General features: G+C 39.8%; 3 protein-coding genes across 10 annotated transcripts in view; 2 read left to right on the top strand and 1 right to left on the bottom strand.

Moving 5' to 3' along the window:
- nrg2b (neuregulin 2b) overlaps positions 1-4,402 on the top strand; it is a 51,487-nt gene extending 47,085 nt beyond the window's left edge. For all 4 annotated transcript variants that reach the window (XM_067517823.1, XM_067517822.1, XM_067517820.1 and 1 more), the window contains one exon: positions 41-4,402. In XM_067517823.1, the coding sequence (XP_067373924.1) occupies positions 41-517 (477 nt within the window). In that variant the 3' untranslated portion in view covers positions 518-4,402. The remainder of the gene's footprint in view (positions 1-40) is intronic.
- A 1,139-nt stretch (positions 4,403-5,541) lies between these two features.
- Positions 5,542-10,000, top strand: LOC137133835 (N-acetyllactosaminide beta-1,3-N-acetylglucosaminyltransferase 2-like). 5 transcript variants are annotated; one of them, XM_067517826.1, is made up of 3 exons: positions 5,542-5,823; positions 6,435-6,614; positions 7,262-10,000. In XM_067517826.1, exon 3 carries the CDS (start codon positions 7,266-7,268, stop codon positions 8,613-8,615), a length of 1,350 nt encoding a protein of 449 aa, XP_067373927.1. In that variant the 5' UTR covers positions 5,542-5,823; positions 6,435-6,614; positions 7,262-7,265; the 3' UTR covers positions 8,616-10,000. The 5 variants fall into 5 exon arrangements, with proteins under 5 accessions (XP_067373927.1, XP_067373926.1, XP_067373929.1 ...); XM_067517825.1 differs by having other exon boundaries at positions 6,397-6,614; XM_067517828.1 differs by lacking the exon at positions 6,435-6,614.
- Positions 10,001-10,571: 571 nt separating this feature from the next.
- Positions 10,572-20,311, bottom strand: LOC137134530 (cathepsin F-like). Its single transcript, XM_067519457.1, has 18 exons — positions 19,901-20,311; positions 19,196-19,306; positions 18,721-18,802; positions 17,662-17,723; positions 17,438-17,510; positions 16,805-16,918; positions 16,516-16,664; positions 16,302-16,398; positions 16,067-16,147; positions 15,766-15,885; positions 15,528-15,592; positions 15,259-15,349; positions 15,094-15,152; positions 14,806-14,819; positions 12,969-13,068; positions 12,754-12,862; positions 11,485-11,593; positions 10,572-11,396 (listed from the first exon to the last, which is right to left on the bottom strand). Exons 1-18 carry the CDS (start codon positions 20,147-20,149, stop codon positions 11,186-11,188), a joined length of 1,896 nt encoding a protein of 631 aa, XP_067375558.1. The 5' UTR covers positions 20,150-20,311; the 3' UTR covers positions 10,572-11,185.
- Between the last annotated feature and the right edge of the window lie 484 nt (positions 20,312-20,795).

Below are 20,795 nucleotides of genomic sequence, written 5' to 3'. Positions count from 1 at the left end.
TTGTAGGGTGTAACAATTCCCCGTTTGCTTTTCATTCCAGGATGGAAGTTTATACAGACAGCCACGACGCCCGAGGAGACCATACCTGACAGAGAGCACAGGAAGTCTACCATCCAGTCCCTACCATCTCCCTGACGATGAGGCCTACGAGACCACGCAGGAATACGCCTCATCACGAGAACCTATCCGGAGCCGACGCCGCCCGCGACGCAATCGCCTCAACGGACACATCTCCCAGCGTTCGGCGGGCTTACGGGACTACAGCTCGCAGAGCTTTAGCCAGTCAGAGGAGGAAGAAGAGGAGGAGGAGGAAGAGGATGCACACGGGGAGAGCACACCTTTCCTTAGTATGCAGAACATGAACGTGGACCCACCCTTAACTGTCCCGGTTTTCTGTTCATCATCTGGTGCGGACACACGGACTCACCGCGGGCTGAGTCGACCAGGAACACGGAGCAATGGGCAGAGCCGCGGTTCCCAGTCACAGCGCTCCAAGTCTGACAACATGCCTCTTTAAGACTTAGCGTGCCCCCTAACACCCACCCATACACCCCTGCCACCTCCTATCCCCTCCACATCAGACCCCCGTACATCCTACACACAACCAGTGGACTAGAGACCTGCACCTAGGAAAAATATTTTTATTTTGTATAACAGACAGATATTCTAAACAAATGAAATATTTATTTTCATTTCAGCAAAAATTGTCTACTAGCTAACAGCAAAGACTTTTTTTATAACGGGGGGAAATATTTATATGTAAAGTTTTTTGATTTACAGCATTATGAGAGATGAAAAAATAAGAGAATTACGTGCCAATTTTTTCACAAGTTAGATAAATAGAATAATATTGTGGTGCCTTTTGCTGTATGCTGAAGTCGGAGGTCCCATTGATTTTTTGTAGCCTTTCTTATAAAGACTCCTCGTTTTTATAGAGACCAACCCTCTTCCTTCCTTTTGCTTTGGTTTTATCTCTCGTTTGGGATCTTCCTCTTTTTGAACTGTGATCTGATTATGTCATCATGCAATATTGATTCCTCCTGTGTAAAAGGTGTCTGTTTACATAAGTATTATCCACGCGATGTGCTTGTTTCACAGGGACATTTAGCCACTGAAGCAACCAGATGGGTAGGGAAGTTTTCTCCGATTTATAGGTGAATCTTTCCGGATGAACACGCATCTGTCGTTTATGTCCTCGCTCGCTACCTGTCAGTCATTTGTTACTTCTGTGAAAACAAGTGTTAGGGAGTTGTTGAGGGAAAGTGACCCCAGATTCCTGTGTAGGCGTTCAGGGTGTTGCCATGACACCGGTGGTGGTTGCAGCCTTTGTCTGTGTGTGTTTACGCATGCCTCTATCTACACATGAAAGCTTGATTTTGTTGGCGCTTCTATTCACTTTGGAGGTTGCCGTTTCTTATTTGACTGACATGCTCCTCATGCCAATCCTCACGCTGCCAGAAGCTCCATTGCACTGTAAGAACCTCCCTCCATGAGCAGTCATGGGAGCCAGGGAGCTGCCAATCCAAACCGAAACCTAACCAATCCAGTTGTAATCCAGCCTGTCTCTGGCCTCCCGTGGACTGCCCAGCCCACCTGTTTCCTATGCCAGCAGCTTAGAGCCGCACTGTGTCTCAGGACTTCCCCATTGCATCACAGCCAAAAGACTCAAAGCAGAGAGAGCATGTCATCTCAGTCACAGTTCAGTCCGCAGGCCAGATCCGCATCCCCTCACTCTCTTTTCAGTCCATCTATCAGGTTTGTCACGTTCACTCGTGGCCACGATGAAGGGAGTGTGGGTAAAAACTCTTGGAATTAGGAGGGAGAATAAGTTGCTTTTTTTTACTTCCAAGGTTGTGTGTATGCGTGTAAGTGAGCATGTTTGTAATTTTGTGTGGGTCACCATGAGTATGATGAAGAAATGTTGTGCAGAGACCACATTTGTTTGCTCTAATGGAGGGGCGCAGCTAAGAATACTGAGCCCCCTGATAGAAGGATATCACTCTGGGTTCCCCTTTTTGTCTACTAACATAAGTTGACAGGAAACTTTTACGTACTATGTTCAACTGTTGGCTCCCTGAGTCACCACCATTTGCGATGGCACTGCTCTGATTTGAAAAACCGCTCACGAATTGCCGTGTGCGGGCTCCTAGTGCTAGAGAGCGAGTTTCTGAGTCAGATTCTGTTTTCTTTAGCTAACAGCCAAATGGTGGTATATGATTACACTGAGACCTGCATCCTTGATTTACATTCTTATATCTTTATTGATTGAACTTCTTTTGCTTGGTCATATTGACTGAATGATCTATGTGTCTGCCTTCTTCACCCCATTGTCACTCCTCAGTTTCATACCTTTTGGATCCCATAAATAACCTGTAGAAGCAACTAGTGGATGAATTTAGGCCCCATCGCCAGACAAGAATACTGAACAGTTAACTAATAGGTTGATCATGTCAGACACAAATCCACTGGGTCAGACAATGTGTCCCCTTACTAGAGTCAATTTCGAATATGTAGAGTTGTTTTTCGTTTTGTTTTCTTATGTTCACGAGAATCTGCATGGATCACAGGTTTAGAAAGTATCTTAAAAATGACAAAGAGCCCCACAGATTCAGGGCAATCATAATAGAAATATATAAAAATATTATTTGGGTAGACCCAAAGGTCTGGCTAGTTTTGTCTTACTATAACTGTAATCAATCTGGGATTTGCAATGTGGAAATACTGCAAGTGAGGATAGTGTGCTTATAGAGCTAGTTGAATTGTTAACACCCCCCACCCCCACCCTCTTTCTCCTCACCCTGCACTCCCCTTTGCCTTTTATATACGCGCACACATTTCAAACATACAGGCCGACATCATACATGAAGCACACACGGAGACACGCACACACAAACACACAAACCCTCATATGACACACTGACACACAAAGGCCTTTCATGTTTGTGTTTGTCAAGCAATTCGCCTTTGTCTTTTTTTACCTACAGACTCCCTATCTTCACCCCCACCCCTCCCTCTCTCCTTCTCTTACCCAGACCCCCCTGCATGTCCTAGTGGTACCGGTAGTTGGGTGCATGGAAAAAGCAGCAAGCAAATCGTTTTTCCATTCGGTGAAAAAATAAAAACGTGTCTTCATTTTAACATCCAGCAATAAGTCCCCTTCTCTTCATGTCCATTATTCTTGGAATTTGCTAGAAGATTTTTTGCAAGTTTTATCAAAAACATAACACTTGTAAAAGAAAAATCTAAAAAATCACCCCTTCATATGAAAAATAAAACTTTATTCCTACAATTTTGAAACGGTCCTGTCGTCTTTGTAACAACAAAACTGTTCTTTTTGTTGTATTTGTATATATACAGTTAGAATGGAGACCCCAGAGTCCCAAAGATAAGAACACTAGATGGCAGCATAAAACTTTTCTGACATATAAATTATGGTGACATCTGTGTGTTACTGAACAAAATGTAATTCATGCATAGCAGATTTCTTCCAACATTTCATAATATTGCTGCATATTTTAAGGGAAGTATGTCATCTCAGTTGTGTGATCATTGTTGTACACAGTGTTAAGTAAAGGCTCATTGTAGCTTATGATAAATTAATTCAAAGACGACTTTTACTGCAGACATTTTGACATTTCATAACAGAAGAGGACATGGTTTCATTTATAAATGTAAATTATGGCTTTGTTCCATTTAACTATGCCATTGTCAAGAAATTTTGAAATAGCATTTTTCAGCTACACTTGTGATTTTCTTTATACACTGACACAGACAGGCTCTACTGTATATTTTAGATGATCAGTCTTTTATAACAGCTGTCTACCAATCCCACAGGACTGGGGTTCAATCCCTGGCTCCTCCAGTCACACGTGGAACTTAGTTGCTACCAGTGAGCATTGGTTAGCTCCATGACAGCTCCCTCCTCTGTGTATGTGTGATTGTGATTCAGAATGGGTGAATGAGACGCAGCGTAAAGCACTTTGAGTAACAATAGGTAGAAAAGCACTATATAAGTGCAGACCATTTAGATTTTAAGCTTTATTTGTCATTGTACATACAAGGTGTACAACAAAATTGCATCATTTACCATTTGGTAACAATAACAATACTAACCCAAATACAATCTGTTTAAGTTTAAAATGCTTACAAAATTAGACCTTTTTCCAGCTTATTCAATATATATGTACATGCTGGTGTGTACATATACAGTGGATGTGTCATAAAACAAATACACTAACACATAAGAAAATCTGATCACTGCTCTTTATCATAATCTGTTTAGGTGAAAGAGCTACTGTGCATCTGAAACTGTTACATCTAACATAAATCTTAGCCAAGTGTTGACATTATGAGAATCAGAACAAGCCGTGTATAGTACGCTAACACATAGAATTAATTTGCTTGTGGCTATTGGAAGCTCTCGAACACAGGAATGACATAGTGATGGCACACCGATGTGCGGCGAGTGTGTGTACATGTGCGTGTTTAGTCATTCAGTGGGGATGTTGTGCTTGGTATGTGCAGTGTGTACAGTACAGCATGGATAGCAGCAATGAAGCAGTGAGTATGAGGTCAGCTGTTAATGATAATGTCATCTAAAAATGTAAAGGCCAGAAGAAAAAGCAATTGTTCTTGTGTCTGGTGGCAGTTCTGTTGTGCCTAACGAGGGAAAAACCGAGGGATCAGTGGTGATTTTCTTTGCCTGCTCCCTGCTTCTAGATGTGTACAAGTCTTTGAGAGTGGGCCGGGGACCAATGATTGTTTGCGTAGTTGTCACTGTACCTTACAGTCTGTTTTGTCCTATTTGGTGGCTTCTCTGTATTTGACTGTGATTTAGGAGTACAGGACACAAATGGCACAGAGCTGGTGGATATAGTGAGGGGAAGCATTGTCGGCAGGCTCCTCCTGAATTCCGCTGTGATCTCCACAGTCGTGAGCATGTTCAGCTCCAAGGTGTTTTGGCTACTCCACAGTTCCAGTCAAGTCACGGGAGGTGCAATTATTTGTGTAGTGGAAGAAGAGCAGAGGGGAAAGAATACATTCCATGTGGAGGATGTAACTCTTCTCATTGTCACTGTCTCTGTCCTGTTGGTCAGAAAGCTGCTGGTCCACGGACAGATGAAGGAGGATACAGATAGGATTTTTGCATTGATGTTAAACACGTCCAGTGACAATAGCTTTCTCAGGGGCTGGAATTATAATTAAATGTTTGCAGTCTGAGTGTCGTGAGGAGGAGGTGGGGGAAGGGAGTGCAGTCTGGGTGTCTTGACATTGATGTAGCGGGTGGAAGGGGGTGTAGTGGCGATTAGGGGTTATGCCTTTCAAATATGCAGTAAAATTCCTTCAGTCTGTCCCATTTTTCATTCCCCTCAGCAGGTGGGGGGAAAGCCTCCTATAAACTGCAATGTCCCCCACACTGTCGTGACATAACTGGTGGAAAAACGTTTTTAAGTTTTTCCATGTTTCACTGTAGATTCTCTTGTCCACTTTGATCCCCACTGACCATCCAGAAGTGCATCCACGTTTTCATAAGCTGCCTCTTTGGTCTTGTGAAGTTGTCTGAGTTTAGCAGTAAACCATGGCTTGTTGTTCCTGTAGGTGCACTAGTTCTCATTTGGCACACATCCTCACAAAAACTGCTGTATGATGTCACAATTTCGGGTCAGTTCATCTAGGTTTTCAGCTGCCAATCCAAAAAACTAGTCTGTCTGGAAATGTGGAAGAAAATCAGTCTCTCTCTTGTTTTTCCCCGAAGACATAACTGGTTGTCAGCAATTTTGAAGCTCTGAACACCTCCACCATCTTCAAACTGGCCTAAACCTGGTAAGTCAACCTTAACTTGGTGCTATTTTGCTAGTTCATGTTTTTTCTTCTTCTAGGCATCTATGAGCTTTACCTAAAATAATTACTAGAGCAAGCAAAAAGGGTCTCTCCAAACTTACCAAGTGGACTCAGAAAGTAACACTTGTCTTGCTGAAAGCTGTGCAGGCAGAACTGAAACCAGTCCTACCACAATGCCAGAAAATGACATCTACCATCAGAGAAGAAAGGAAGGACAGTTTTAGGTGTTTCACATGATGAAAGCCACTGCACTTTCCCTCCTTAGTATTGTAGGCAGGTGTTGCGAAACAGGGCACCTGACATTCTTACAACATGAATTCTTGTTAATATTTCTTGTTTGACTTGTTGGCTTTGGGGGTGATGACAGACAAACATGCAAACATGTGTCAGTTTAAATAGGAAATCCCCTAAGGAATCAGCAGTATCATCTGTGTTTGAAAGATACAGCTCAGACACTAAATCTGTTCTATACGAACCTACTTATACGCAGCTACTGTAGGTGGATGGACGTTTTCAAAATAACATCAGTTTGCGTTTTTCCCTTCATTTCCTCAGAGCTAAAGGAACAACGTGTCATTCTTGTTTGCTCTCAGCCTTGTCAAGGGGTGTATCCCTATGGGTGTGCATGCACCTGACTGGCTGTGTGTTTTAGGCTTTTCTTCTCGGCTTATTGTCACTGCACACTCAAGAATTTCAGCCATCATTAACATAGAAAAGAACATCCATCGAGACCAACCACTGGACTGACTCTGTGGACTACATCTTTGGCTCTTGTAAGAGTGTAAATCTTCTTCTTTTTTTTTGGAAATAAGCTCAAAATCTTGTTATTAGTGTGGTCCGCTCACTCTTTTTATAAGATCAAAGTATTCAGTAAACAATCATTTAGTCAATGAGGAAGCCTTCACTGTAAACAGGTGAGCAAATACAAGTGCTAAGTATATTTAAGTACACAAGAAAATGATCTCATCTAATCAAAAGACTTATTATTTGTAATAACTGCAATTACAAATAATAAGGTTATTATGCAGATGTTTGGACCATGGATTTTATTCTTTTGTAAAAGTGGGAATAATTGGCTCTCAGAAACGCTCTTTCCATCTTTTTAAATACAGTTTAACCACATGCTTCATTTATTTGCTGATCTGGAGCTTTTACTGCCACTACATGAAATATCCAAGAAGATAGATCTAGCCAACTTGTGCTGTACATCTTGGAACTGTAGATGTACGAGTCCTAGTTTCAACAATAGTTAAGATAGTGTCATACCATAGATAACACGTTATGACAGTTACAGAATATATGTATTGTGTTGCAAACTCCACAACCAATACTTTCGACTCTTCCTGACATTTTTCAACTTTATAAACAAGCCTTTCTATCTGTGTACACACTAATACTGTTTGTGTTTGTGCATTTGCAGGTGAATGGCGCGGTGTTGCTGTTACCGTTGCGGTCGCTGTCACACTGTGTTGATCTGTGTGTGCTGCCCATGCATCTTTCTGGCCATGCTGTTTGCCTCTGCAGGCTTTTTTGTGTATATGAAGATGGAGGCCGTGTTCTCGGCAGATGACCTGGAAACAATTCATTTTATAGCTCCAGGAACTATAAGGAACAAAAGCTTTGCCTCACTACCTGCAACTTTCTGGGACCTAAACCCACATTGGGATGCCTATTGGAATCAACTCCAGCTGCCCATTGACCGCTATTTCAGCCCCATACTGCACCCCCAAAACAAAAAGGATGGATTTGGAAATAGTATTCTCTATGAGTCCCTTCTCAAGCAAAGTTTCTTTGAATATGGTGACCTGGCCAACATGGGTAAAACCTTTGACAAGATGCCACAACAGATACAAGACTTTGTGAGTCACATGGATAAGAGGGACTACCCAATCCTTATCCAGCCAGATGGTGTATGTGGAGCAGGATCAAAAGACGAGAAGGAGCCTCCTCTGCTTCTACTGGCCATAAAGACAACAGAGGGGAACTTTAAGAACCGGCAAGCTATCCGTCAGACTTGGGGCAAAGTGGGATGGGTGGCAGGACAGAATGGGAGCAGCAGTGGAGGATACATCCACAGAGTCTTCCTGCTAGGCAAAGAAAGTGGTGACGAGCTGGGTGTGGATCTATCAGAGCTACTGGAGCAAGAGGCTAACATATACGGAGACATTCTGCAGTGGGACTTCAAGGATAAGTTTTTCAACCTCACCTTGAAGGATGTGCACTTCTGGAGCTGGTTTTCAGGCTTCTGCGGCCAAACTCGCTTCATCTTCAAGGGAGATGATGATGTCTTTGTCAACACCCCAAAACTGATAACATATCTCCAGGATCAGCTAAAGAACCCACAAGCACACAAGACCATGATGGACTTCATGGTTGGAGATGTCATAGTTGCAGCCATTCCCAGCAGAATGGACACCTCCAAGTACTATATCCCAGAGAGCTTCTACAAGGGATTGTATCCTGCATATGCGGGTGGGGGAGGGGTGGTGTACTCAGGCCTTTTGTGCAAACGCCTACACAACATAGCTAAAAGGGTTCACCTCTTCCCTATTGATGATGTTTATGTAGGAATGTGTATGATCCGACTCAACGCCCACCCTGTCCACCATCCTGCCTTCCTCACATTTGACTTTCCTGAAAATGGAGCAAACGAGTTGTGTTCATACCACACGGCCCTGCTAGTCCACAAACGAAGCCCCAACAAACTAGTTGAACTGTGGTCTGAAATGAAAAAGACACAGACTCAGTGTTGGAATGTGCCTCTGAGAGAATGAGGAAAGAAGCAAAACAACACCCAATTGTGAAACTCTTCGCAGAGCCTTAAAAAGTTTTTCTGTCATTAATTATTTTGAGACTGATCTGATATCTGATGCTGTCAGCTGCTGTCAGACTGTGTTATAACAGTGTTAACAAGTGTCTGTTTTTATTTACTTCAGGTACCTATGTTAAGGGATAACAGTTGGGTGCAAAAGTTTGCATCCCCTTATTTCGAGATGAAAAAGAGTAAAACTATTTTTCATCAACATATTTAATGAACATTTAGCTGGCACAAATGGTCCTTCTTCTGAAATTAATTAAAGCTATTTTTTATTAACTTACCTGTAATTATATGAATTTAAGTAATTGACATGCAGTTTTAATCCAAAGGGAATTGTACACATGATGGTTAGCTAGTACTAATGTTCTTCATCTGAAGTAAAACAAATGGTCAGAGTGTATGAGAAAAGTTGTAGTTAAATAATAATACATATTTAATGTTATGTGGTGGAAAAAACGGCTTTTACTTTTTTGGCATTTCAAAATAAGGGGATGAGACTTTTGCACCCAACTGTACTGTATATTTATTTAAACAATGTGAAAACCTTGAGATCCATCAAACAGCTCAACAGACATACTCTGCAAAACTATTATTTATACTGTATAATAATACAATAAGTTGTTTTGTTTTACCTAAATATTATTTAGAAATGAGCACCATATTGTGATGACATACAGTAAGTATACAGACTTCACAATCTTTGCAATGTTTTCCCTAACTTTTCCCTTTTTTGTGCAAGTTTATTGTCATGTAAGACTGGAATGTACGGGAAAAGAATGAAGTGATCATAAGTAACAGTGAATTGTATAAGTGATTAAGCAATAATGCAACATAGGTTCAGCAAGTACTGTAAAGTGTGAAAACATTGTGTCTTTACTGAAACACAGGTTTATTGTCTCACCCGTCTCTTAGGAAGTATTTAAAATTTGTTTTAACACTCAGCAGCAACACGCTCAATGTTTTCCTCCTTAATAAATCTATCAAGTTAGCTGCATATTTAAAAAAAAGAAAAATATTAAGATAATCACCTTAAAACTGTCACAATTTGTACATAAAAAGGGCTGTGATCAAATAGTATGATGTACATTTTCAATGAAATGTGTCCTTTTTTTGCCAATTAAGGCCATGGCGTTTGTGTCCTTTCTGTTTAACCACATTGATACACGCACCGTATAACATCAAAATGTATCGTAGGGTAAGATGGCATTGTGTTTTTGAACAGTTATAACAACAAATTTGGTAGCTTGTAATAAGGAGAAACTGCTGTATGTTGGAATTACAACCTGAAGATATCTCGTAAATCAAAGTATGTCAAATAAAGATGTTGTCCTTGGAAAATTCCATCGGGAGATAATCTAATGATGTCACAAGTCGGTTAAGCTGGTTTGCCCATATTTGCCATTACTCTTTGTGACTTGCCAAATAGAAGGTTTATGCAGAAACAGGTTCCTATAGAGCAGGGGATTAAACACAATCCACGTGTTTTTATTTTCTTGCCAGGATCAGAAAGCTATATTAAAAGGGTAAAGTGCTTTGACTGTGATATAAAATGGTATAAACGTTTAGTTAAAATGATATAAACTTTTTGCACGACTCTGGAATGTCAATCGATGAGAAAAAAGCAGTTAAACAAGTACACTGTGGTACTGAAGTAACAAAAACCTGACAAAATAAACGATGGCTATCAAAAGCATTTAAATATTATTACATTAATACCAGTGAACCCAACTTTTTCAGTCATGCAATTTGATTTGGAAAACATTCATTAGATTTAATGTTCATTATCTTAAAAATCAATTTTATTGCTTGGGTTCATACCAATCAGCCACATTAATATAAATACTCATTTATCATTATTGGTTCACCAACTGTCAGCTCAGTTGGTTAAATTCTGCTCCACATTTACCAGCAGTGATCTTTGACCCTGTTTACTGAAATTGTCGTACAGATATTGCCATAATATAATTATTTAAAACACATTGCTTTCTTAGTACGGTACTTAAATTTTGTACCTTAGGTCAAATGTATGAAATCTGCCAAGTACTTTTACTTGAGTACTTGTAGAGGAGAATTTGTTTTGGCCCGTGTTCGCACTTTCACTTGAGCATTGGGTTTGTGTATTTCTACCACCTCTGCACAATGTTTATCACTTTACCGTGTATCGTGCCATGTAGCTGCAGACTACTTAGTGTGGCTATGAAGACCTTTGTCCTCCATGACATTTTTAATACCACTGGTTTTAATTTTGTGGCTGATCAGTCTATGTGTTGCCATTAAAGAGCTGGCTCTGACAAGCTGAGAAGAAAGTATGTGTCACACAATTTCTTTACTGACGTTGTTTTAAATTAATTTTACAAGCAAGATTACTTTACGTCCATTCAGTGAGCGCAGCCATTTGGAGGTGGTGCATGAGGACCATCAGTTCATCTTCATCACGTTAGTCAGTGATCACAGAAGCACAGTAGTGCACACTGTCGCATGATTCCTACGACTAACTCTCAAATGTCCAGGTCCTCCGATTTTCCACTACAAACCATTTTCTGTCCTTCCCTCTTTGTCCTCATCTTCTTGCTCACTGTCCTCCTCCTCACTCTCGCTGTACTGGTAATTACAGCGGTTTGTGTTCACAAAGAGGTCACTCTCATCATCTTCAGAGTCACTAGCTACCTCTTCCTTGTCTTTCTCGTCTTCTTTTTTCTGCTGACTGTTTGTCTTGTCCTCCATAAATCCCACTGGCCTGCAGGAAGTGAGGGCATCATTACAATACATTCAGTTTACATGAAAAATTATGCTGGTTGCATCTCAATGTGAGCGCTTCCACTCACCAGAGATTTTGTTTTTGCAGGTACTGAATGTGATCCTTGTAGAGAATAAAGCTGATCTCTGCCTTCACCTTCTCTCCTTCTGCAATAGGGTCCACGATCACATAATCACCTTAAAAGATCAAAAATAAGACAAGTGAGACATAAAAAGTAAAAGTCATTAGGAACATCCTTCACTCTGATTATGAGCATCAAGTTTCCCCACTGGGACATTGAAGTACGACTCATCTTATAATTGTAGAGAAATACATATTTTTTTTCAGCCAGTCCTAACAAATCTGTCAAAATACTAGTAGGACACACTTGCCCCTTGAGTAAGACATGAATATTTATTAACATTACCTTCAAAAATCTCCACATGCTATGCTCTCAAAGTAACAATTAACCCTGCAGACCAGTTTAATATGGAGTCATAAATCCCAAATGTGCATTGTGGTTTTATGTAAAGGCTTTTTGTCTGCACTACACATTTAGGAAAATTTACTACTAAAGAACACATTTTTGGTCCATTAAAAATAAGAATTTATGTGCAAGGAAAAATGTTTAAATAGGATTTATCCATTAAATGTTGAGACCTATTCTCAACCTTTTTTTTTTTTTTTTGTCCTTTCGGTTTATTCCGTGAGTTCAGGGTTGCCATAGCGATCATTCTCAAAGTTTTTAGGCCGGATGCCCTTCCTGATGCAACCATCCCCAATTTTCACAGGGCTTGGACCGGCACTGCACAGCTGGGGATGGGAATGGGCTGTTAGGGATTCAGTGTCTTGCCCAGAGATACTTCGACATATAGCCGGGACCGAAGACCGACCAATGACCCTGTGGTCCATGGACGACTGCCTTTACCAACTCCTTCTTGAATCTTCAAATTGTGTTGCAATTTTTCTCTAAGTGGAGGCAGGTTTTTGCCATACTGAGAACCTTGCTACTCCACCCAGCAGGGGAACAAATTAAGTAATTTTGCTTTTATCTAAAGCAACTTAAAATTAAGGTACGAAGCCAGTGTACAAAATCAGGCATTAACACATTAAAGCAGCAGTGCTATGAGAAGCAAGGTGTCTGTTTCCATAAACACTGACAGTTCACGTTAGGACAGACAGGAAAAATTCTTTTTTTTTTTCTTGAGTTTAGGTGCAAATGATGTTGCAGAGGTTATGCATTTCAGGGTGGTAAAATGATTAGACAAACCTACAACAGTAGTAGCACTAGTTTGTTTGTTTTAACATTTTCCCACAAAAACATACAAGCACAACTGACCCCAATCCATGCACTTACCTCTCTTGATCCAGATGTTTTTGCGGTACTTAGTGGGCATGCTGACCAGGAAGGTCTCACCCTGAGCCGTGACAGTTTCATGAAGATTGTTACCACGGCTACTTATAACCTGCAATTGCACAGATTGAGGATGGAGACAGAGTCAAAAATGTCTTATTTCCTACAATGCACTTGTTTGTACCATCAATACATTAAGAAACAATGCAAACATTAACCTTCACAATCTGCTGCTCTTCGGTGGGAGTGACAAAGTCTCCAAGGACCTCTTTCACAACGTGTTTGCGTTTAGTGGCCTGTGACATTATAAACGATGTGCTTCAGTTTCCTTCGCCAGCTGAGAAAAGAAGAAAATGGACGGAAATCAGTTCTACAGTCTGTCGAGAAGGTCAACTGCAGCCACCTAATCATGATTTAGAGACTAATCATGTAAACATCGAGGTTAGTAAGTTAGCTAGCAAGTCAGTTTACAGCTAACGTTAGCATTGTTATTAAACTCTGGCTATAGTTTCAATTATAGTTTAATAAGTGATAACATTCACATTCACTCAGCATACGCTTCTTTGTTATCTAGAAACCCTCCCATTTAACTTTCTTTTTTCTTTTTTTAACAAGAAACGTTAAGATTACTGATAAGTTAGCTTAGCGGACTAGCTCACACAAAACCTATTCCCATGCTCACCCACGTTAGCATGTTACAGTTACCTTGAAAAGATGAAAACAAAAAAGAAATTCGTATCTCGCCGGAGTAGAATATGTTTTTGTGAACCGTTTGACAGTTTCTTAACGACAGGTTAAAAAGACGCAGACAAAATTTATCAGTAAATCCAACCGCATGCGTTCGTGTTTTTTTAACAACTCTGGAGCAAACGTCACACTTCCAGTGTCAGCTGGTCAGTGCTTTTCAAAATAAAAGTCATTTCTTTAATGTGATGCCTCAAAGTCTGAGTAGAGTTAAAAAACACTCCGCACACAGAAATGTGAATTATATTTGTCACGTCCAACTACATTAGTAACTATTATACTAACGTATAACATTATAAAGTCTATGGTTTTTTTTTTACTAAAAACCTACTCGTTTAACACACCAGACTCTTTCCGTTGCAGTCCATTGTAGGAAGCAGAATTTTGTTGGCCCCCATTTTGAGCAACATTCAAGATCGCTAATGTTCAGTGAAGCGTTCGTTTAAGGTATCAGGTAACACAATTTCAATACAGTTTATATATATGAAGCAAACTTTTATACAGGTAACCATAATAGTACGTTAGTTTTCCCTGTGACTTATTAGTAAGTCAGAATAAAAATATAAACACATGTGTATGTAGCATTTTTTAATGTTCTCATTCAGTTTCATTCTGATGTTTTAATGTTAAATAAAATACCATAAACAAAAAAAAAGGATTCCACATTTTTTTATTTAACTATCATTCAGTCTTCTCTCTCACACAGCAGTTATTTTTATTGCACTGCCCAATTCTCAATTTCGCATTTCTCATCGTTCAATGAAACCTCTAAAATAATACATAAAATTAGCACAAACACTGGTAACAAAGCATCCAAGAAATCTGACTTGATAGAATGTAACTACAGTCTGTGCACTCTCTTTATCAAACTGTTAGGATGAGTTAATATTGCCTGAAATACAACGGTTACAATTCAATTACTTGCACTATTGCATGATTGAAAACATGATTGACAATTCCCATAATCACGCAATTTCAACTATAAATTTAATCTAAAATTTCTTGGCAAAGCTAGTAGCTTTATTAGAGCTGGTTAGTTTTGGTAAATGTGTGAGATGTGAGGTATGAAGGTGGAACACTAGTCTGGTTTAACGGAAAAGTAAAATCAGCAGGACTTAATATGAGTCTTACTTCAATCTCCAAGCAATCTGGATCAATGTGTGTGTGTGAGATACAGAGGGCTGGGGCAGCTGTGGTATGGGGTCTTGTAATAGTGTGTCTGTGTGTTTGTGTGCTGTCTGGTTTATGGTTTAGTTGACTACAGCAGATGAGCACATCTGGTTGATCCCACATGCATTGGAACCTCTGTACAGGTAGTAGTAACCCTGTATGTGACAGACAGATAGAAAGAGTGAAAAACAAACAATTTTATGGTGGCAGCAGAATTCATGCAGAGCCACTATGATAGAAAACATTAGATTAGTTTTGTACACTGCCGGACAACCCAAAAACTCCTCTGTGGCCCCATGGCCAACATCAATTGTGATACTGAATACTACTAAATTGTAAAATGAGATTTACTTTATGCTTACTTTAAAAAAAAAAAATAGTCAGCAGATCACGTGTTAGTGAAAATAATAATTTCAGCTGCTGTCTTACCTGCTCCCCGTAATCCTCTCCCCAGCTGTTTTTGATAGCCCAGTATGGAATTCCATTGCCTGGAAACACAGAAAGATCCATATTGTACAATACAATCAACAACCTGCATGTTGATTCACAGAATTACAGAATTATCTTTTAAATTCATAAACAAACAAAACGTACGTTCTCCATATCCCACCATCAGCACAGCATGGTCAATCATCCATGGGTTGCAGAAGATCTTCAAAGGGTGGGACACACCTTTCCTGTAGAACTAGAAGAATTTAAAGGACAATTTAAATTAATTTAATATGGTTGTCTGCCGATAATTAAATTCTAGCAAAATAAGGTGCTTTGTGACACATAATTGCTATAATTTGTGTGTAGCATAGTCATTTTTAGTGTTTTAGTCACTGCTGTGGTCAATGAGTTACAGTGATGCAGTTGCTTACCTGCATGGCGAAGGCATTTAGAGCAACAGAGATTGGTCCATTCTCAGCCAGCCAGGCAGCAATTTCTGAGCAAAACAAAATCTAATTCATTATTTGTAATAACCTTTTTGTCAAACTGACTTAATACAATAAATGTACCTGCAAAATCAACACCCAATACTAGTCATTCTTTTTATTCAGAAAATTTGTAATTTTTTTTTTTAGCCTCTCTCTGTCTCTGTTTGTTCAGCCCACTCACCCTTCTCGTCTTTGGACAGTTCCACAGAGCCGTTAATGTAGGCAGCCACCTTTCTGGAGGTGAAGTCACACCTCTGCTTGTGGCCAGTGTAGGTGTAGTCAGTTTCTGTCTCCAGACCACCTTTACCACACATTAGAAGATAAGTTAAAGGTGGCTCATATTTTTAATAAACCAACTTAAACGGCAAAACCTTATACATATTCACTTCTTTGTAATCATCATCGAAAAATTGCTGCTATTCCTTTGGCTTGGAAGCAAAACATTCAAAAAATAGATGCACCCCCAATCATTTAATTCTCACCTAGCTTCTCGATGGCTTCGTAAGCATTAGATGGCAGTCCTCCTCTGCATGCCTGATCCACTCCATCACAGTCAACCAGCTCTGTCAGAGACAAATCAATACACCAATCAAATGATGACTTTTACCCGTAGCCATTTGTAACTGTGATTGTGTCTGTGGCAAAACATCAGTGGTTTATTTTGTCGTCGGTCTTTGATTGGGGTCTGTACAAATACAGTATTTGGGTCTTTGTTACCTTGTTCTGAGAGTGACAGCAATGTTCCATTTTTTAGGAACCACTGGCCTTCGATATTGCCTGTAACAGAAAATGCCCAACAGGATCCACACATACCCTGCAAGAAACACAAACACACCAATCATTATGAAGTAGACACAACGTATATAGTAATTTATTCATTAGAAACATGCTATTTACGGTGACGGCTGTATAATTAACTGTTTGTTGATACCTGGTTTTTAACAGGACTGACTGCACCATGATCCCGCCAATCCCAGCTGGCAGGGGCGGGACCTTGGGCAGGAGGGGCTGGTTTCATTGGGCGATAAAGAGTCCATTGTTTCAGTAACGGGTTGAGATATGTAGAGCGAAACTCGTCCACTGGAGAAAAACAGGAAAAGGGCGGTGAACCTTTTTTTGTTGCTTCAGAATATTTTTTTTACATAAACAAACAAAAGCAGAAGAAGTATTTCTACACAGGGAACTGTGTGGAAATACAAGCACATGAACATGACACGCACCAGTCAGGTCACTGAACTTGGTGACTCCATATTCAGCTGAACCCTGATCCAAAAATTGGAGATTCTCAGCAGTCTTGACGTTCTCATGGAAGATAAGCAATCGACGATCTGCCTCTGCAGGGTCAAAGGTCAAATACACATTTTTAATAATTCTGTTTCTGCCCATTCATGAACTTTGTTAATTAATTTTTTTAAGTGGCAGTCATGCAGCAGATTACAGCAAGTAGGCAGATATTCAGTGATTCTTAAATTTAAACCAACATGTAACCTTATTTTCCAACAATCAAGTAATCAATTATTTCTCAAACAATTAATCAGTCCTTACCTAGTATTTACTGATTGTTGTTTTCTTATCTGCTACTCTAATGGTTATAACTCTTAATGATTTTGTTAATTAAACCATCATGTGATGGTCATGATGGTTTACATCTAGAATTCTACACAATTTGTGTCTATTAACCCATAGTGAGATGTGTATAACCCAAAAGTACACATGATACATGTCTACTAATTCCAAAGCTTCTAAAGCAGTGGTAGAAATGGACACAACAGGTTGTGTTTACAATGTACAGACAGGAATGCAACAAACTATGCACCTCCTATGTTAAGTATCTAAACCCATCAATCGCTCACCCTCCTGGCTGCTGTAAACTTTATTGTACTTGACCATGAACTCTTTAAACTGGCTCAACAACTCCACAGGATCCTGGCAGATAAAGAGGAGACAGACACACAGAAGCAATAACAAAAACCTCATTACCAATCTCAAGTTCAACTTGATAATATCAGTCCACACAATAAATGTGCTGCCAGAGTGTATAGCGAGACATAACTATTTTTAATATTATAATTTGTACCTCTACAGGCTGGCTGTTGGAAAGCTTCTCCACATTGGTGGTCTCTTCTTTTTTAAGTTCAGCTAATAATAAAAGATATTCAGGAACAAATGTTAAGTGTCAGTGTACAAAAAACTGTAACCATGTTTCATACATTCAAATATGAATTAATTGTAAGGTTTGAGTAAACCAAAAAGAATAAAATAAAATAGAGTCACCTGCAATCTGTAGAATAGTTCTGACATTATTTATTATAAATATTTATTTTTTCCCATCCAGATAAATACACACGCAAACCCCAAATGTGGGCTGTAACAGAGACAAGCCCAAAATAAACCTATACATACAGTATATTGTTTTTATTCATTTACAGAAAGACTAAATAATATGGGGGGGGCTTAACAGTAATTGACTTTTTACATCAGTTGTCTATAATTTATCAACCAGGTTAATAAACATTAAGAGTTACATAATAACTAAGGAATAAAGTTCAAAATCTGTTACTTTTTTTGGCAGCATGCAACTTGATTTCAACATCCTTGCTGAAGAGATGCCCGCACTAACTGATTTGGTTTGGTCTAAAAACCTCAGTACCAATCAATACAACAGTGGTGTAAAAGAAAAAACACTTTTAGCTTTAACCAATGTGATGGAGCCAGTGTCATCTTGAAAAGCTCTACTGCTGTTGCAGGGAGAGCAAAGCATCATGGGATTGCATCAAAACCCCAAGAACACTATGTCAGCAGTATTTACAGTTAACATAGACCTTGCAGAAGAGCTGCGGGTTCGAATCTCATTGCACCAGGTTTGGGATAAAAATGGGATGGTTGTGGCAGGAAAGGCATCCGGCCAAAAAACTCATGCCAAATCAACAAGCAGAATACATTCTGCTGTGGCGACCCCTGAAGGGACATGCCAGAGCCAGTAATGTAGACCGTTTGGGAGAGGAGTAATGCAAGATAACAGTGCAGAGAAGCTAAGGCCACACACTGTGTAGTTGTGTTTCTCAAATTCACTTGGACCACAGGGTTGCAGTAACAAAAAGGCCATGATTTGAAATGTTTTACTTTGCTGACTGACCTTTTGGCTGGCACTTCTGTTTGAGGAGAGTTGAAGTACCCTGCCAAGGAATGTCCCAAACTTCAAATAGGCACACTTCCGTCTGACGTAACAAAAACATATGGAAGACAATCATTTCATTATAAACGTTTTATTAACTGGATTACCTCTCAGTATATTTTTAGATTTTTCAATTGGATAAGTATCTCATCATACTTAGAAAAAGAAGAAACAAAATCAACAAAAAAATGCGAGTCAGCTGAGAACAAGCCTGCATGTGGGCATGAGACATGGGTGTGCATGGGGTCAAGTCACAAGATCAGATAAAAGGTGACATCTATGCTGAATAAACAGAACAACACTTCTGTGGTGATATATTGATACACAGTTAGATGAACACACATAACAGTTTACCATCTTGTCAGATTTCATAGCAGAAATGCTTTTATTTTTAAATAGGCTAACCTCCTTTCTTTCTCTCACACATACATCATACCTTTAGTTTTTCTGACTCTGGATAGAAGTCACATGTCCTAAGCATGTAAGATTTCTTACACTGAGTGTTACTCAGTTCCACTGTTATAGTGTAGCGGAATCCCTTTACTAGCTGGAAAATAGAAACACACAAATTACCAATTGTACATTTACAAACAAAAAAATCTCATACTTATTTAAGCATAATTAAACATGACAGTCTAGTATGTGCATCAGTATGAATGAATGACATTCAGGCAGACGAAGCAGATCTGGATTCTGGATGCATCTTTTGCTGCATGGTCGCGCTCGTGACAAAGCGGAGCGACTCGTAGTGTCAAGCTAAGTTACACTCACTGGTAACTTCCGGCCATAATATGAAGAAAATTGGAATTTTGAGAAGCACGTGCTGCATATAACATTTCTGTGGGCTTTTGTGTCAAAGCGGCATAAAGTGAAAATCAAATTGTACTCCTCAATTGTCATTGTTCGCGTGTGAGGCTGATGTGACCAGTTAATGCTAATATTTTGAAGGCAGATCACGTTTTTCCGGTACATCCGCTAACTCTTGCTAACATGACACAGCTTCTAAACCAGCCGTAGTGTTGTTTACATAACACTAATCATGTATGTCTCTTAATAAATCATTCATAAACCAGTCCCCAGTCATGCTAAAAAAAACCTGATATATTGAATGAAAATATAATGTTACATTTATTTGTGCTACCTGTTTGGTTGCGGAGATGATCCGGCTCACTTTGCGGAGGTGCATGGCGTTTGAACCCCGGTTGTAGCGCTCCTCGGCAAACGCCAAAACCTTCTTCAGGCCCGGGTCGGACTCATGCAGATGTATAGGTGTTCCAGGGGGGGGAAATACAGGCCGGTCGAGGTCATCGCGAAGTCCGAGCACCGAGCCCAGCACGGCGGCCAGGGCCAGCCACCGGATTAAGGGGCAACAGCGGGATCCAGTCACCATGTTGGCTCGAAAGCAAAGAGGGACAGGTGTTGTCCGTGCTCAGATAAAAAGAGGGATGTTTGTTTTCCCAGAATTAAAATCGATATTCTCTTATTCTCAGTGGTTGTATAAGAGGTGGCGTTACAGTTGTGTTGCAAAACAAATATTGGATGAGTCTGTGGGAGGAGACAGGGTGTTCGGGGTGTGTTCAGAAACAGTAAGTTTACCCCTGGACTGGACTGGAGCGCTGTAATAACCGGTAGGTTCACAGATCACACTGTTGGAACGGGTTGTATAATATTTTTTTAAAGCCAATCACCTAGTAATCACTTGTGTTAGTGACGGCAAAGTAATTTCAGGATGTGGCACTTCCTGAGCATAGCAAAGAAAAAAAGTCCATAGCACACTGACGGACAAATGCCAGGATTAGCATTCAGCGGGAATAACATTTTTCTGGATACTGTCATGCAGTAATTATATTAATTATTTAAGTAAATATATATTGAAAATATTTTGAATCATGGTCTATAATAAGTCGCAGTTTCAAATAACCTGTTGCGTGCTGAACAATCGTCTTTTGTTGTGTTATGTAAATACCTAATTATAATGACACTAGCTGATATGTTAGACTGAGTCAGCCACTTGTCATGGAAACTGCAAATTGCAG

Source organism: Channa argus, chromosome 10 (assembly GCF_033026475.1).
Source record: "Channa argus isolate prfri chromosome 10, Channa argus male v1.0, whole genome shotgun sequence".
NCBI classification, from domain to species: Eukaryota; Metazoa; Chordata; class Actinopteri; order Anabantiformes; family Channidae; genus Channa; species Channa argus.
This window is presented reverse-complemented; position numbering and strand designations above follow the sequence as displayed.

Coding starts and splice junctions, on each gene's coding strand:
- LOC137134530 (XM_067519457.1), bottom strand. CDS start 20,149: ATGGTGACTGGATCCCGCTGTTGCCCCTTAATCCGGTGGCTGGCCCTG. Junction 18,803..19,195: donor CAGAGTCAGAAAAACTAAAG/GTATGATGTATG, acceptor TTGTTACGTCAG/ACGGAAGTGTGCCTATTTGA. Junction 11,397..11,484: donor CTGCAAAAACAAAATCTCTG/GTGAGTGGAAGC, acceptor CACTTCCTGCAG/GCCAGTGGGATTTATGGAGG.
- LOC137133835 (XM_067517828.1), top strand. CDS start 7,266: ATGGCGCGGTGTTGCTGTTACCGTTGCGGTCGCTGTCACACTGTGTTG.